Source organism: Channa argus, chromosome 24 (assembly GCF_033026475.1).
Source record: "Channa argus isolate prfri chromosome 24, Channa argus male v1.0, whole genome shotgun sequence".
Lineage (NCBI taxonomy): Eukaryota > Metazoa > Chordata > Actinopteri > Anabantiformes > Channidae > Channa > Channa argus.
This window is the reverse complement of record NC_090220.1, coordinates 4,899,673-4,915,306: the sequence shown is the minus strand read 5'-3', so window position 1 is coordinate 4,915,306 and position 15,634 is coordinate 4,899,673. Positions and strand designations below refer to the sequence as shown.

Sequence of the window (15,634 nt, the reverse complement as noted above, 5' to 3'; positions counted from 1 at the left end):
AGCACTGCAGAACATTCTCAATAGGTAACAACATTAATGCAGCACCCAGAGACTGAGAAACCTCAGCCTGTCAGGTAAATTTTCATGCACGAGATCTGTTTACTATCAAATTGCGGGAACTACATTACCCACAATGCAACTGTTGATCCAGCGAGCAGTTACTAGTGATGGGAAGTTCGGCTGTTTTCAGAGAGCCGGCTCTTTTGGCTCAGCTCCTAAAGAAGAGCCGGCTCTTTTGACTCCTGAGCGGCTCTTAATTTAGGATTGTTTTATAGGCCTTAATTTTACCACCTTTGCAAAACCTCATGGTTTGTTTGTTGAAAATCCTTTTATGTGCAGTGTTTTCATGAGAATCCTTATAATTGCCTGATTTTGTGCATTTATTCTGTTACAAAACCATTTTTTTGTTTCATATTTAATCAAACTTTTTATTGCACAAATTAACAACAAAACAGCAAATAAATCCACAGGGCACAGTTGCTCACACAGCACCACTTTGTCCTCTACTTGCCACACTTTTGCCACTCTTACTAGCTCCTCTGCCAGGTTTTCTGCAGTGTGTCTATCTGTGAACTCAAATCAGTCCAGAAGGAAAGATGTCATCTTGTAATTATCAATGAAATGGCAAGTGACAGCCATGAAAGAGCAGGTTGTTCTGGAGATCCAGCAGTCAGTTGTCAGGCAAACTGATGGAGCTTTTTTCACCCTTTCTTGCCATAATGCGTCTTCTGTGTCATATAGTTTAGGTATTGTTGTTTGGAACAATGTTTTTCTACTGAGTAGAGAATGTGGGATTTAAAGTTTTGACAAAACTTTTAAAACCTCTGTCCTCCACAATGGAAAAGGGTTGGAAATCAGTAGCTATCATTTTAGCCAACTCTTCATCAATGCTGTGCTGTTTGGGTGGGGTCATCACTTTCGGTATAAACTTATAACTTAAGCTTATTTTGCTTTGAGTTGCAGTAGGAGAGGTTATACCTGCATGTGTGGGGAAGCCTGTAGATGCTGCTTCACTTGCTGTTTTTATGGGATGAGACACACCAGGATTGTAGATGTGTGCTAGCTTGCCCTCTAACTGCACTATAGAATGGACAGTTCTCATATGTCTTTGCAGGTTTGTGGTGGAACCTGCTCTTAAAGTAATTTTCATCTTGCAGTGAACACACTCTGCTTTGCTGTTTCCATTATCTTTAAACTGGAGCCAGATGCTGCTTCTCATTCGGGTGTCACTCATAGTTTCAACTACACCAACAGTACACACTCTCCTCACCGCTATCTGACAGACAGTTAACTTGCAGTGGAGCACCGCTCCACTTCTTGCCACCCGACTCTCTGTTTTTACATAATGATATGATCCCATATCCTCACATGTGATTGGCCGCGATGCCATTGCTGACCAATCAAAACAAAGTTCTGCGTAAGCAGAGATCAGGCTGAGCACTGAGGTAAGCAGCGAAAGGAAAAAACTGGGAGCCGGCTATCACTCGATGCGAGCCGGCTCTTCTGATTCACTACAAAGCATCGGCTCTCAAAGCCGCATCTTTTGCTCATGACACATCACTAGCAGTTACTCCCTGATGCCATGAATTTTTTAAGTGGGTATTTTAGCATGGAAGAATAAACTTGGATTTTAACAAACTTTAAGTAGCTCCTAGTGGAGCCATAAAAGCCTTTAAACCTTTTTTACACATGTAGTAGCATTGCCTACGCTTCTTCAAGCCCTGTAAATATGTGTAAAATTTCCTTTTAAAGTAAGACACATATTGTGCATATTATACAACCAGTCTACTTAACTTTACTATATGCATTTTTTCTCTCGGTATATGTGTGTTTAGTTACTTCTTTTCATGCTGGTAGAAATTTCTAAATTTACTTGTTACATTACTTGTTAGGTCTAAACCAACCCAAGAATTAAAAAAGAATATCTGACACATTCATAACACAATTTGAATGTGCTTTGCTGTAATCTACTTATCCTCATTATCCATTGACTTCCATCATTACAGTTACCACCTAAAGACCTAATCATTCAGAAGAATACTGATCATTGTTCTACTATATGTTTGTCTCCTGTCTCAGTTTTTGCTTGAACTCCAAAGATGGGTTCACATAGAAAGTCTGTCTCTCATTTGACTGTAGTGCAGGTTTGTGTTCTTATTTAGGTCTATTGGAGGAACATATTCATTCTTATCAGGTGTAGTGCTTTTGCCCCAAAGACCTCTTCTCCTTTTATTTCTGGCTGTCTTTATTTTGGATTATTTTCCATAATTCTCTATAAAATTTAGGCCTCTTAAACTGGGATAATGTGTTGGTGAGTCTTTGGGTAAAACATTGATGACCTTTTATGGATTCCCCATTGTACCCTTGCTCCTTGAAAGCCCAAGTGCACCTTTAAGTACAGTGCACGGCTGACTATGTTTGTTAACTTTATTATATATTTAAAATCTAATCAGTAATAAAAATGTGATAATTTGTGTACTGTGCAATATTGTGTGAAGGTTTAAACCAATTCAGATGTTCATCTTTTATGCAATACCGTTGGAGAGGTACCTCACTGATTTCAGAATCATTCTGCTGTATAAAACAAATCACTCACAATCATAATGATCTTTAGTATCTGAAAACAATTAATTCTGGCAAAACACACTGAGACAGATATCTGTTAATCAGCTTTGTAATTCACCAGTTACAGTGAGTTGGTTCATACAGCATTGGCAACAAGACACACTGCAATCAGAATACAAGAACTATTGATAGGCTAGTGACCTCTAGTGGCCTAATGTTTTTTTTATTTATTTTTTTATTTTATTTTACTGTTCTCGTAATTGTATTCAGAATAAAATGCTCAACTGATGTTGAGATCAAACTTGGGATGTTAAATAAAAGTCATTGATTTGACAGTGATTAGATCAAACGGCTGAAAGCCAATACTGTGCTTTCTGGAAGCTATATAGAGTGTATAACTTACTAAGTTTGACAGGGCCCCTGCTTTAACAAATAACCCGGTTAATATAATTTGCCAGCTTCATAGAATTATTATTTTTCTTTAAATTTACACAGTTTTTACACTAATTCACATTCATGTATTCATGCTTAATGTATCTCATCATTTTATTTATTCAAGGATAACACTACTTTGTCTATTGTGAAAGGCTGAGTTGTCATCCAGGAAAGCAGTAACCAGCATGGAATGTTATAAAGGCAGGTATTAAATCTTCTTTTGTCTTTTCCTGTCAGCTGTTCCCTTTCAGGGGTCTCCACAGTGAATCATGTACCTCCATCTAACCCTGTCCTCTGCATCCTCTTCTCTCACATCAACTAACTTCATGTCCTCTCTCAATACATCCATAAATCTCCTCTTTGGTCTTCCTCTACAGGTGCTGGTCAAATAATTAGAATATCTTCACAAAGTGTATGTATTTCACCAATTCCATTCAAGAAGTGAAACTTGTTTAATGTTTACATTTATTCCACACAAACTGAGAAATTTCAAGTGTTAATTTCTTTTAATTTTGATGATTATAACTGACAACTAATGAGAACCCCAAATTCAGTATTCAGAAAATTAGAATATTACTTAAGACCAATACAAAGAAAGGACTTTTCCACTCTAATCAGCTCTCAGTCTAGTTCTCAGTCTAGTTCTGTAGGCTACACAATCATGGGGAAGACTGCTGATTTGACAGTTGTCCAAAAGACAAGCACTGACACCTTGCACAAGGAGGGCAAGACACAAAAGGTCATTGCAAAAGAGGCTGGCTGTTCACAGAGCTCTGTGTCCAAGCACATTAAACCATTCAACAATGTGGGGGAGATTCACAAAGAGTGGACTGCAGCTGGAGTTAGTGCTTCAACAGAAGTATGCAAGACCTGGGTTTCAGCTGGCGCATTCCTTGTGTCAAGCCACTATTAAACAACAGACAGCGTCAGAAGTGTCTTGCCTGGGCAAAAGACAAAAAGGACTGGACTGCTGCTGAGTGGTCCAAAGTTATGTTCTCTGATAAAAGTCAATTTTGCATTTCCTTTGGAAATCAGTGTCCCAGAGTCTGGAGGAAGAGAGGAGAGGCACAGAATCCACGTTGCTTGATGTCCAGAGTAAAGTTTCCACAGTCAGTGATGGTTTGGTGCCAATGTCATCTGCTGGTGTTTCTACACTGTGTTTTCTGAGGTCCAAGGTCAATGCAGCTGTATACCAGGAGGTTTTAGAGCAGTTCATGCTTCCTGCTGCTGACCAACTTTATGGAGATGCAGATTTCATTTTCCAACAGGACTTGGCACCTGCACAGTTCCAAATCTACCAGTACCTGGTTTAAGGACCATGGTATCCCTGTCATTGATTGGCCAGCAAACTTGCCTGACCTTATTGTGAAGAGGAAGATGCAATATGCCAGACCCAACAATGCAGAAGAGCTGAAGGCCATCAGAGCAACCTGGGCTTTCAGAACACCTGAGCAGTGCCACAGACTGATAGACTCCATACCGCATTGCTGCAGTAATTCAGGCAAAAGGAGCCCAACTAAGTATTGAGCGCAGTACATGCTCATACTTTTCATGTTCATTCTTTTCAGCTGGCCAAAAAGTCCTTTCTTTGTATTGGTCTTAAGTAATATTCTAATTTTCTGAGATACTGAATTTGGGGCGTTCATTAGTTGTCAGTTATAATCATCAAAATTAAAAGAAATAAACCCTTGAAATATATCAGTCTGTGTGGAATGAATGTAAACATTATACAAGTTTTACTTCTTGAAAGGAATTAGTGAAATACATCAACTTTGTGAAGATATTCTAATTATTTGACCAGCACCTCTAGACCTCCTGCCTGGCAACTCCAATCTCAGCATCCTGCTACCGATATATTCACAGTCTCTCCTCTGAACATGTCCAAACCACCTTAATTTGTCCTCTCCAAAACATCTAACATGAGCTGTCCCTCTGATGTACTCATTCCTGAAATGTTTAATTCTGGCATTTTTAATAATAAAAGCAATAAACATAATTTAATTTTTTGTATTCAAAATTGACAAATTGGATCTATAAGTGTATCTGTAACTGAATTTTACCAGGGCAACTACAAAAACAAACAAAAAATGAAAAAGAAAAACATATTTAGTTCCATCATTTATTCGCATTATTTATTCACTTAGGTTTTCATGTAATTTAAGTAAAACGTGGAAAATTTAATCATTTATTTGCCGCCCCTGAGACGCAGGACAAGGTGCAGGGTGGATTCCTTCTGGATGTTGTAGTCAGAGAGGGTGCGGCCATCCTCCAGCTGCTTGCCGGCAAAGATCAGCCTCTGCTGGTCAGGGGGAATGCCTTCCTTGTCCTGGATCTTGGCCTTCACATTCTCAATAGTGTCACTGGGCTCAACCTCCAGGGTGATGGTCTTGCCAGTGAGGGTCTTGACAAAGATCTGCATGCCACCCCTGAGACGGAGGACCAGATGGAGGGTGGACTCCTTCTGGATGTTGTAGTCAGAGAGGGTGCGGCCATCTTCCAGCTGCTTGCCGGCAAAGATCAGCCTCTGCTGGTCAGGGGGAATGCCTTCCTTGTCCTGGATCTTGGCCTTCACATTCTCAATAGTGTCACTGGGCTCAACCTCCAGGGTGATGGTCTTGCCAGTGAGGGTCTTGACAAAGATCTGCATGCCACCCCTGAGACGCAGGACCAGATGGAGGGTGGACTCCTTCTGGATGTTGTAGTCAGAGAGGGTGCGGCCATCTTCCAGCTGCTTGCCGGCAAAGATCAGCCTCTGCTGGTCAGGGGGAATGCCTTCCTTGTCCTGGATCTTGGCCTTCACATTCTCAATAGTGTCACTGGGCTCAACCTCCAGGGTGATGGTCTTGCCAGTGAGGGTCTTGACAAAGATCTGCATGTTTGCACCTGTGAAGCATAATGTCTCCAAATAACTAATACTGAATAATGTAATAAGACCCACGGCAAAAATATCTTGTTTGCATGACATACAAACAAATAAGGCATCAATTTTGACCAGCCTAATGTGAAACATTGCCTGGTTAAGATTAATTATAAATCCATTCTCTTATAACGTTATTTAAGTTTCAGTGGGCGTCTACAAACGTATTTCTATCAGAAATCCGAAGAATTGTTAAAATCTCATAACGTTATACAGCTACAATTCCACATAAAGTCGCCATAATTTGGGTCTACACTTACTATTGTCTAAGAGACAAACGATAGCTCAACCCTACAGTAGCACATAAGCATTAGGTGATTCGAGCACCAGCGCCATTTTAAATACGCTTTTGTTGTTTGCGTTCGTTTTGTTCGGCTTACTTTGCCCGTTAACGGGCGATACAGCTACACATTGTTTGCCATTGTTAGTTGTTACTGGAAAAGGTTTAACACGTAATTTCTCAAGTTCAAAATAAAGGAGGCTAATAAACATATCAGGTTACGGTTAACGTAGGTATAATCCTATGAAAACGTTAAAGTTATTGAGGGGTTAAAAGCTAGCATGTACAATGTTTTTTTGCACAGCGATATGCGACAGATAACATGTATGACGACACAAAATACGTAAATAACATATAACCTTAGTTATGTGGCATATAATCAAAAAATCAGACCATATACTTACCCTACAGCAGGTTATGTGTTTTGTCAAAATATACACCGTGTTTTCCAACTAGTCTCCCTTATGACTATAGACAACACAGTGACATAGTCATTTATACAGGGGACACGTCATGGTTCAGTATTCATCCGCCATTGAAATAGTCCCAATTTTTACTGCACATTGGCTACTTCTAATACTCAAGTTAACGCTAGTAGTTTTAATTTGGGTACATTTTACTGTTCTATATTAAACAAAAGGAAAATAATGCAAAAACCTAGAAGGACTGATTGGCTTAAAATAAAAATTGGGTAAAAGCAGCTATGCTGTGAATGGAGACCAATGTTTACCTAGGTGATTTTTGTTTTTTTTCCCCTTTCGGCTTATCTTGTGATTTCAGTGTCGCCGCTGCGGATCATTGTCCGCATGTTGCTTTGGGGCAGTTTTTACGCCGGATACCCTCCCCAATTTCTACCGGGATTGGAGCCGGCAATGCACCGCACGGCACGGATGGGCTTGAGGATGTGGATGAGGATGACACTTCGACATGTAGCAGGGACCGAGGATCGGACCACTGACCCTATGGTCCTTGGACAGCCCTCGCCCAATTAATTCGTCTAACATATGGGATTAAAAAAAAATCACAGCTGTTTTCACGTCAGGGTTACGTTCTTCTACAGGGATTTAATAAAAATGCTCCATCATTGTGAGACAACAAAAACCAAGTGTGCCAACCGTCTATTTAAGAGAAAATTGGTTTGTATGTTTGGAAGTAAATGGCTAAACAGATTAAATGCCTGTTATTTATTTCGGTTTTCATAGTGTAGCATATATAGAGCATTTTGGGGAAATGTTTGAAGATTACTGTCATAATTTAATAAATGCCTAGTGACAAGTCAGCTGCAGATCACGAGATAAATGCCGGACGAGCCGGTTTATTTTTGGATTAGATGATAAATACCACTGTACAAACTTGTACTATCCAAAATATGGATTTAAATGCTTTTCCTAATGCTTGAAGACCAGATTTCTACTATAAATTGTCGGTACATACACAAAGGGATCCTCACACGTTAGCCAGCATTAGCATTGGTTAAACACTGGGCTTCTTTCATAATAGTTTTTTGTACTAGAATGGATTATGAATTTAGTGTACAATTTGTACTTTTAGTAATAAAAAAATCAATGTCTCATAGGACAAAACTAAGTTTAAAAAAGTGATGAACCTCTTGTTCTTTATGCTAAAAATAAATCTCACCTTACTTAAAGGTCATTGTTTTAAGATCAAACCTTTGAAAACATTACCACATAGTAGCTATGGTGTATGCAGTGCCAATGGAAACAAAATATGAAACCATTAACCAAAATATTTTACCTAGTATACCTATATTTTTTGTGCTTTAATTCAGTTTCTCAATTTTAGTCTATATTCTTCTCTGTGGGCCTCTTATTCAGATTTTGATGTCACAGGTTGAGATGTTTTTAGAACCACATCTTTGCCACCACCATTTTGTCAACAGTAGATGGCATTACATCCCCATAAATAGAAATTGTGTCAACTTTCTAAGTGGTCTGCAGAATCAGCTTGCCTCAGCTTTCTGAAATAATTCACAGTAACACTTGTGTACACCACCACACCATCTCTAGAACATTCTATAAAAAAAAAAAGCCTCCAACAAATACTTCCCATTCACCATTTTTCACCTTTAAGATATCTTGTAGTCACAATTACACATTGTGGCTTTATGCACTTTAATAACCCAATAAAGTGCTTAAATTACATTAGGCAAGACTAAATGGAAATAATTAAAATAAACCTAATTCCCTTCAAAGATCTCTCCTGCATGAGTTATTCTCATGACAACCCATTTTACATCAGAGGAAATAAGTGATAATTTGTTGGAAAAAAACTACTTACACATTTCAGGTCAACAGATTTTAGTCACTTCATGTCTCCAAATAGCTACTTTGATGTAGATAGTGCTTGTGTTTCATGTGGAGCTGATTAATTGAAAATTGAGTAGTTATTTGAACAGTGCATCTGCAAGAACAGAGACAGTAAGCTTAGTTTAATTCTTTATTGAGATTAATTTTGGTCATGTAGAGGTTAAAACACTTTAACAGCAATTTTGTACCACAGTACATGTAACAATTATACATAGCACATTAATGTGAGGGGAATGAGGTCAAGAACATTTAACATTTACATTACTGCCCGCCCCTGAGACGCAGGACAAGATGGAGGGTGGACTCCTTCTGGATGTTGTAGTCAGAGAGGGTGCGGCCATCCTCCAGCTGCTTGCCGGCAAAGATCAGCCTCTGCTGGTCAGGGGGAATGCCTTCCTTGTCCTGGATCTTGGCCTTAACATTCTCAATAGTGTCACTGGGCTCAACCTCCAGGGTGATGGTCTTGCCAGTGAGGGTCTTGACAAAGATCTGCATGCCACCCCTGAGACGCAGGACAAGGTGCAGGGTGGACTCCTTCTGGATGTTGTAGTCAGAGAGGGTGCGACCATCCTCCAGCTGCTTGCCGGCAAAGATCAGCCTCTGCTGGTCAGGGGGAATGCCTTCCTTGTCCTGGATCTTGGCCTTAACATTCTCAATAGTGTCACTGGGCTCAACTTCCAGGGTGATGGTCTTGCCAGTGAGGGTCTTGACAAAGATCTGCATGCCACCCCTGAGACGCAGGACAAGATGGAGGGTGGACTCCTTCTGGATGTTGTAGTCAGAGAGGGTGCGACCATCCTCCAGCTGCTTGCCGGCAAAGATCAGCCTCTGCTGGTCAGGGGGAATGCCTTCCTTGTCCTGGATCTTGGCCTTAACATTCTCAATAGTGTCACTGGGCTCAACCTCCAGGGTGATGGTCTTGCCAGTGAGGGTCTTGACAAAGATCTGCATGCCACCCCTGAGACGCAGGACAAGGTGCAGGGTGGACTCCTTCTGGATGTTGTAGTCAGAGAGGGTGCGACCATCCTCCAGCTGCTTGCCGGCAAAGATCAGCCTCTGCTGGTCAGGGGGAATGCCTTCCTTGTCCTGGATCTTGGCCTTAACATTCTCAATAGTGTCACTGGGCTCAACCTCCAGGGTGATGGTCTTGCCAGTGAGGGTCTTGACAAAGATCTGCATGCCACCCCTGAGACGCAGGACAAGGTGCAGGGTGGACTCCTTCTGGATGTTGTAGTCAGAGAGGGTGCGACCATCCTCCAGCTGCTTGCCGGCAAAGATCAGCCTCTGCTGGTCAGGGGGAATGCCTTCCTTGTCCTGGATCTTGGCCTTCACATTCTCAATAGTGTCACTGGGCTCAACCTCCAGGGTGATTGTCTTGCCAGTGAGGGTCTTGACAAAGATCTGCATGCCACCCCTGAGACGCAGGACAAGGTGCAGGGTGGACTCCTTCTGGATGTTGTAGTCAGAGAGGGTGCGGCCATCCTCCAGCTGCTTGCCAGCAAAGATCAGCCTCTGCTGGTCAGGGGGAATGCCTTCCTTGTCCTGGATCTTGGCCTTCACATTCTCAATAGTGTCACTAGGCTCAACCTCCAGGGTGATGGTCTTGCCAGTGAGGGTCTTGACAAAGATCTGCATGTTTGCACCTTTGTAGAACAGATAGGACACAAATATAGGTAAGGTATATACAAGGTGCAACGATTACTCCTGGGTTAGTCAGATTTTTTTAAGACCTGTATAACATGGACATTAATAATGCAATAATGCAGTCTCAGGCTTAAAGTTAAAATAATTTATTCAGGATCAAAATATTTCTTTGATAACTTTTATACTTTGAAATTGTGACATCATTGATGATATCATAATTGCCTTTGAAGTTTTACTGGCTTTCAAGTTGGCCTAACAAGTATATGAAAGTAAGCAAAATGTTGTATAAGTTGCTTAGAAAGTCATTTCAGTACAAAGCATTAATAGTGCATTCTCATTTTGTAAATGCTTTCTGGTTTATACATGAGATGCAGCAATGGCAACCTATGAAAAAAAAATTTTTGACCCAATATCAATTTCAGTGGATATTAAAGAAAAGCCATGCAACTAAAGATAAAAAAAACATTTGAAAAACGTTTAAATACTAAAAAAAAAAAAAAAAGCCAACGTGTAGCGCCAACATTAAGCTATTGGCAGCCATTCCAGTTAGAGCGCCATTTTGAGATCATGTTGACCTTCTTTGTTCAGCTAACACAGCTGCTAATGGACGATACGGGAAATGTCGAGTCACTGCTATAGCTAACATTAGCGAAGCACAGCTTAAGTCACAATTTTTACGTGAACGTGATTAGCATTATTTCGATAGTTCCGCCGTTAGCGTTAATTGTTTTTATCCTCGATTTAACATCAAATAACATCTAAAATAACAAACATAATATCTCGATTAGGCAACGCAATCAACCACACTACTGGTTTCTATCTACGTCTTAAAACATACTAAAAAAATATTCAAGAAAAAGAAAATCTACTCACTTCCAAGAAACGCAGAAAACCACTTACGATGATAAATTCAATTTCAACTCGTGACACGTCACTTCAATCGTTGGATCGAAAACTGCCGCAATGCCTGCAAACACAGTCTTATATACTAGAGCGCCGCACATCATCTGCCTATATCCGTCCGCCTTCTTTCAAAAGTTCTAAACGCGAACACGACTTCAAGATACAGATCTATATTTTTAAATTAACTATTAATTTCCTAGATACATAAATGTAATAAACCTACAAGTTTTATATTAATCAACATAGTTATACCCTGAAAACAATGTTTTAACGTGTCTACGGCGGAGTAATATCTTACAACAGTACGGTTCCAGAATATGCTAGAACTGCCATAGCAACAGCTCCCGATTGGATGGAACGATTGTTTGTTTGACCAGTGATTGGTTGCTGTGTTACAGTGAGTAATATAATGTAATGATGACTAATGTGTTCTTATGACTATGGGATCATACACAGACCCGATTTGAAGAAGGCAATTAGTGTTGTATAATTTTTGCTATAACAGTTTGGCCTATGAATTTCACTTACATGGAATTCGATCAATCTCCGTCTTGTAAGAATACAAATAAATCATACCAATTGTTACATTAAGGACATAGGCGCAATGATAGTGTATTGTGACAGGCACTCATAGGACATATGCATAAAGAAATACCGCCCATCCCACCAAACGTGCCAATTTACTTGCAGTGTACATGCACATCACATTTCTTATCACGTAGACCATAAATAAAAATACATCCGTGATTATAGCCAACATAAACACAGCCTCAAAACATTTAACTAGGAAAAATTGCTGATACAGACGATTTGTCAGGATAACCGTAAGTTGTGGCCCTAAGCAGTATGGTCCTGACTCTAATACTGAAACAAGTCCTGGCTGAGATCTAAACCATATTTAGGATGATATACTGTTACTTTATTTAGCCAATAGGTTTTCTGTCTGTATATAAAGTCATTCAATATATTTGAACAGAATATGAAAATTATGTTAAAATTATAGTCAGTGTAAAGTAAGAACTATGTGTGACATAAATTTATTATTTTATTCTATTTTAAATGATGCGGATACTGCAGCAGACTATTGAGAACATTGGCATCAGCTAAATATAGTAATCACACACTGTCCCAACAGTTTCATATGGACACATATTTATCTTTACCCTCCCATGTGACTTGAGTTCAACTCTTAACAGTTTCACCATTTCACCATTTCAAAAGTAATGTTAGTTACATATATTTGACCTGATTTAACATAGAATGCAAAACTATTAAGTTTTTTTAAGCTGAAGTTACACAAAAAGGGTGGATCCTTTTCCTACAATATTAAGTGTAACTATGTATATATAATTGGCAAGATTTTAATGCCCATGTGCTTCGGGAACATTCCAACAGGACAAAAACCAAACTAGAACAGGAGATATACTGAACAAGTAAGTGCTATTGGAAATTTTTGTTGGTTTCAGGGGTAGCTGATTTCTGTCGTTTCTCTTGAGTCTGTTGATTTAGTCTGTTTTTAATGGTGTTAAGAACTGTCGGTAGAAAGTTTTGCTCTTCTGGTGAAGTGGATATTTGATCTGTTGTGGATGGCAGTTTCAGCTTAGTAATCAGATTTTCAGGGGGTAAGCTAGGACAACCACCAAACTAAGACAGATTTACCGAACAAGTAAGTGCGGTTTGAAATGTGTTTGTTTGTTGTTTCAGAGGTAGCTGAGTTTCTTTCATTTCTCTTAGTAATCACCGTTTCAGCTGTACCCAATTAAAACCATATATAAGGCACCTTTGTTCTTTGTTTTTAATCCTAATTGATCTATTTGCAGCCTTTGAAACTGAACATTCAGATCCTCTGACTTGGGCATCTCTGGATCAGCTCTAGCCTGGCTTCGATCCCACCTATCGGGACGAACCCTAAGGTTTCCTAGGAGGGGCATGTTTCTCACGCTCAGCCTCTCTAGCAGTGCACTGGAGTTCAGTTCTTGGTTCTCTTCTTTTTTCTGTCTATACTACATCCCTGGGTTTTATCATCCACTTACATGGCCTTTCCTATCACTGCTATGCTGATGACAAAGCTCTTACTGTCCTTTCAACCGGACGTCTCCTGTCTCATCATGCAACTCAACTTCTCCAAGACCAAAGTCCTTGTCTTCACAGTCAGACCTTTGGCACAACACATCAGATCAATATTGGATCTGCAGTGATTGTCCCCACCATGTCAGCCATAAATTTGGGGTATCATCATTGACGGCCAACTGATCTTCGATTTATGTCACACCACTCTTCAGATCTCTACACTGGCTTCCTGGAGCTGCTTGCCTTAGATTCAGAGCTTTGTCTCTCGACCACAGGGTGATCACCTCAACAGCTCCGGCTTACCTCAACTCCCTCATTCAGATTTACAATTCTTCCTTTCCGCTGCGATCTGCCATAGAACGACGTCTGTTGGTCCCAGCACCACACAGAAGACATCAAGCAAAACTCTTCAGTGTAATGATCCCAAGATGGTGGAACAAGCTACCAAACTCACTCCTACTATTAAAACTGCTGAAAACAGAACTATTCTGCACCTATGCACTTAAATCTATTAATTAAAAAAAAAAACTTTTTTTCTTGCACATGCATTTCATGAAATGTAAACACTTTTCTGATAGGACATTGCTTTGACGTTTTCTCCTTGACTTAGATTTTTTGCTTGCCTTGTACCTCACTTTTAAGTTGCTTTGGATAAAATTGTCTGCTGAATGTAAGGATTATCTGGTAGCATATTATATATTGAATTTTTTTATTTGGTCTGTTTTTGTGGTTTGTTCCTAAAAAGAACCAACTAATGAAACTTACACGAATTCTGAATTTCCCATCACTGGTCTTCAAATTGGGTTGTGGAAACACACACAGGAGCACAGCAAGATAGTGACAGTGTTCTATATTCTCTTTTTGGACATTGCTGTTTAGCTCCCATTGCAATTACATATATCTGTGGCAAAACTAAATGAAATCAGACTGGGCTCTGTAGCTTAGTGGGTTTCTATTTTGGGGTCATAAATATGATACAGCTCAGAGTATCCTAATTAATGTATCTGGGTCACCACATTCTCTAACCCCACCCTTTCAGCACCCTGTCATACGACACCAAACACGTGATGCACCAAGTCAGAGTTTTCCAAGACACAGACCTGGGCATCTGGCTGAACTAGTTCACTCTCTGAGGAATGTGTTTGTGCAAGTCTGCTGTCCTTTGCCCTGCCCCGTGGTTGGAATATTACAAAATCTGTGTTCTAGGAAAAAATAAATCTTTCAGGAAATAGGCCTAGCCAAGTACTGTGATATCTATTATCACACGAGATGGAAGGGTCAATGGCTCGGGACAACAAACTTGAAGTTGGCTTTTCTTTGAATTTAAATACATATTTAGTGACTATGTCAATTGTTGTGAATGGGTTAAAGGTGTTAAGTAGGTGAAAGGCTATTTATGTAAACATGACTCTCAGTGATGGACTTTGCTTTGGATCATTCCTTCAGCAGGGTGGTTGAAACTGTTTAGGGTGTGAAGATAGTTCCACGTCAGCAGGTTTTTTTTAACAAATACGTCACACCAGTTTCACCTCAAAGAGCTGGGTATATACATTCCTGTCCTTTGGTTGTTGACTTTAAAGTGAATGCAATACAGCAGGTAATCTCAGAATACTCATTTATACACATACACACATGTGATTGTCATTTTCTTTATACTTACAGAATGGAGCTTGTCAAACACAAAGGTGGCTGCCACTGTGGAGCTGTTAGATTTGAAGTCTGGGCTTCCCCAGACCTCCATGTTTTTCATTGCAAGTATGGAAAATTTAATCATTGATATTGCTTAAAAGTGAATAAAAAAACCTGAGAATTTATTGTAAATCTAAAATGATTCTGGTGCAGGAGCAAAATGTTTTAAATGGGGTAAAATAAGAAAAAATATAAACACAGATTTCCTGCTTTTTTGCAAATGAATAAAATTATTTTTGTTTGTTTCCTCAGCTGTAGCATTTGCAATATGAAACAAAACCATCATTTCATTATCCCCAAAAGTTCCTTCACTCTCCTACAGGTGAGAAATATATTCTTCACAATTTAACTTCAAAATCATAGGAGGATTTTAAGTGAATACCAATTATTATTTTTCCCATAGGGGTTGGATAATCTGACCACATACACATATAACACTCATGTGGCTAAACACTACTTCTGTAAAATCTGTGGAGTCCAAAGTTACTATTCGCCCCGCTCCAACCCTAATGGATATGGTATGAACTTCAAACTTCTGACACAATGCAATTACACATTCTCATGTGTTTTAAATTTAGTGTGCTTAAACAACCAACTAATGTTAATAACACGTTTAAAAGATTTATTTTATGTACGTATGTTGCTGTATACTTTCTTAGTGTATTTGTGAAAAGCAGAAATACTACGTTGATTATAGGGAATAAATGATTTTACAATTATATTAAGTAGAGAACAAACCAAACTCTAACTAAATTCTGAACTTGTAAAGCCAACCTGTCAGAGAAATATGCTGGTAGTGTGTTT

The 15,634-nt window shown here is 39.5% G+C and overlaps 1 protein-coding gene across 1 annotated transcript; it reads right to left on the bottom strand.

Moving 5' to 3' along the window:
• Positions 1-5,105: 5,105 nt before the first annotated feature.
• ubb (ubiquitin B) lies at positions 5,106-11,192 on the bottom strand. The gene is given in 3 exon segments (XM_067494337.1): positions 5,106-5,883; positions 8,785-10,167; positions 11,042-11,192. Coding segments are annotated over 2 exon segments (2,073 nt in total). The 5' UTR covers positions 10,160-10,167; positions 11,042-11,192; the 3' UTR covers positions 5,106-5,185.
• Between the last annotated feature and the right edge of the window lie 4,442 nt (positions 11,193-15,634).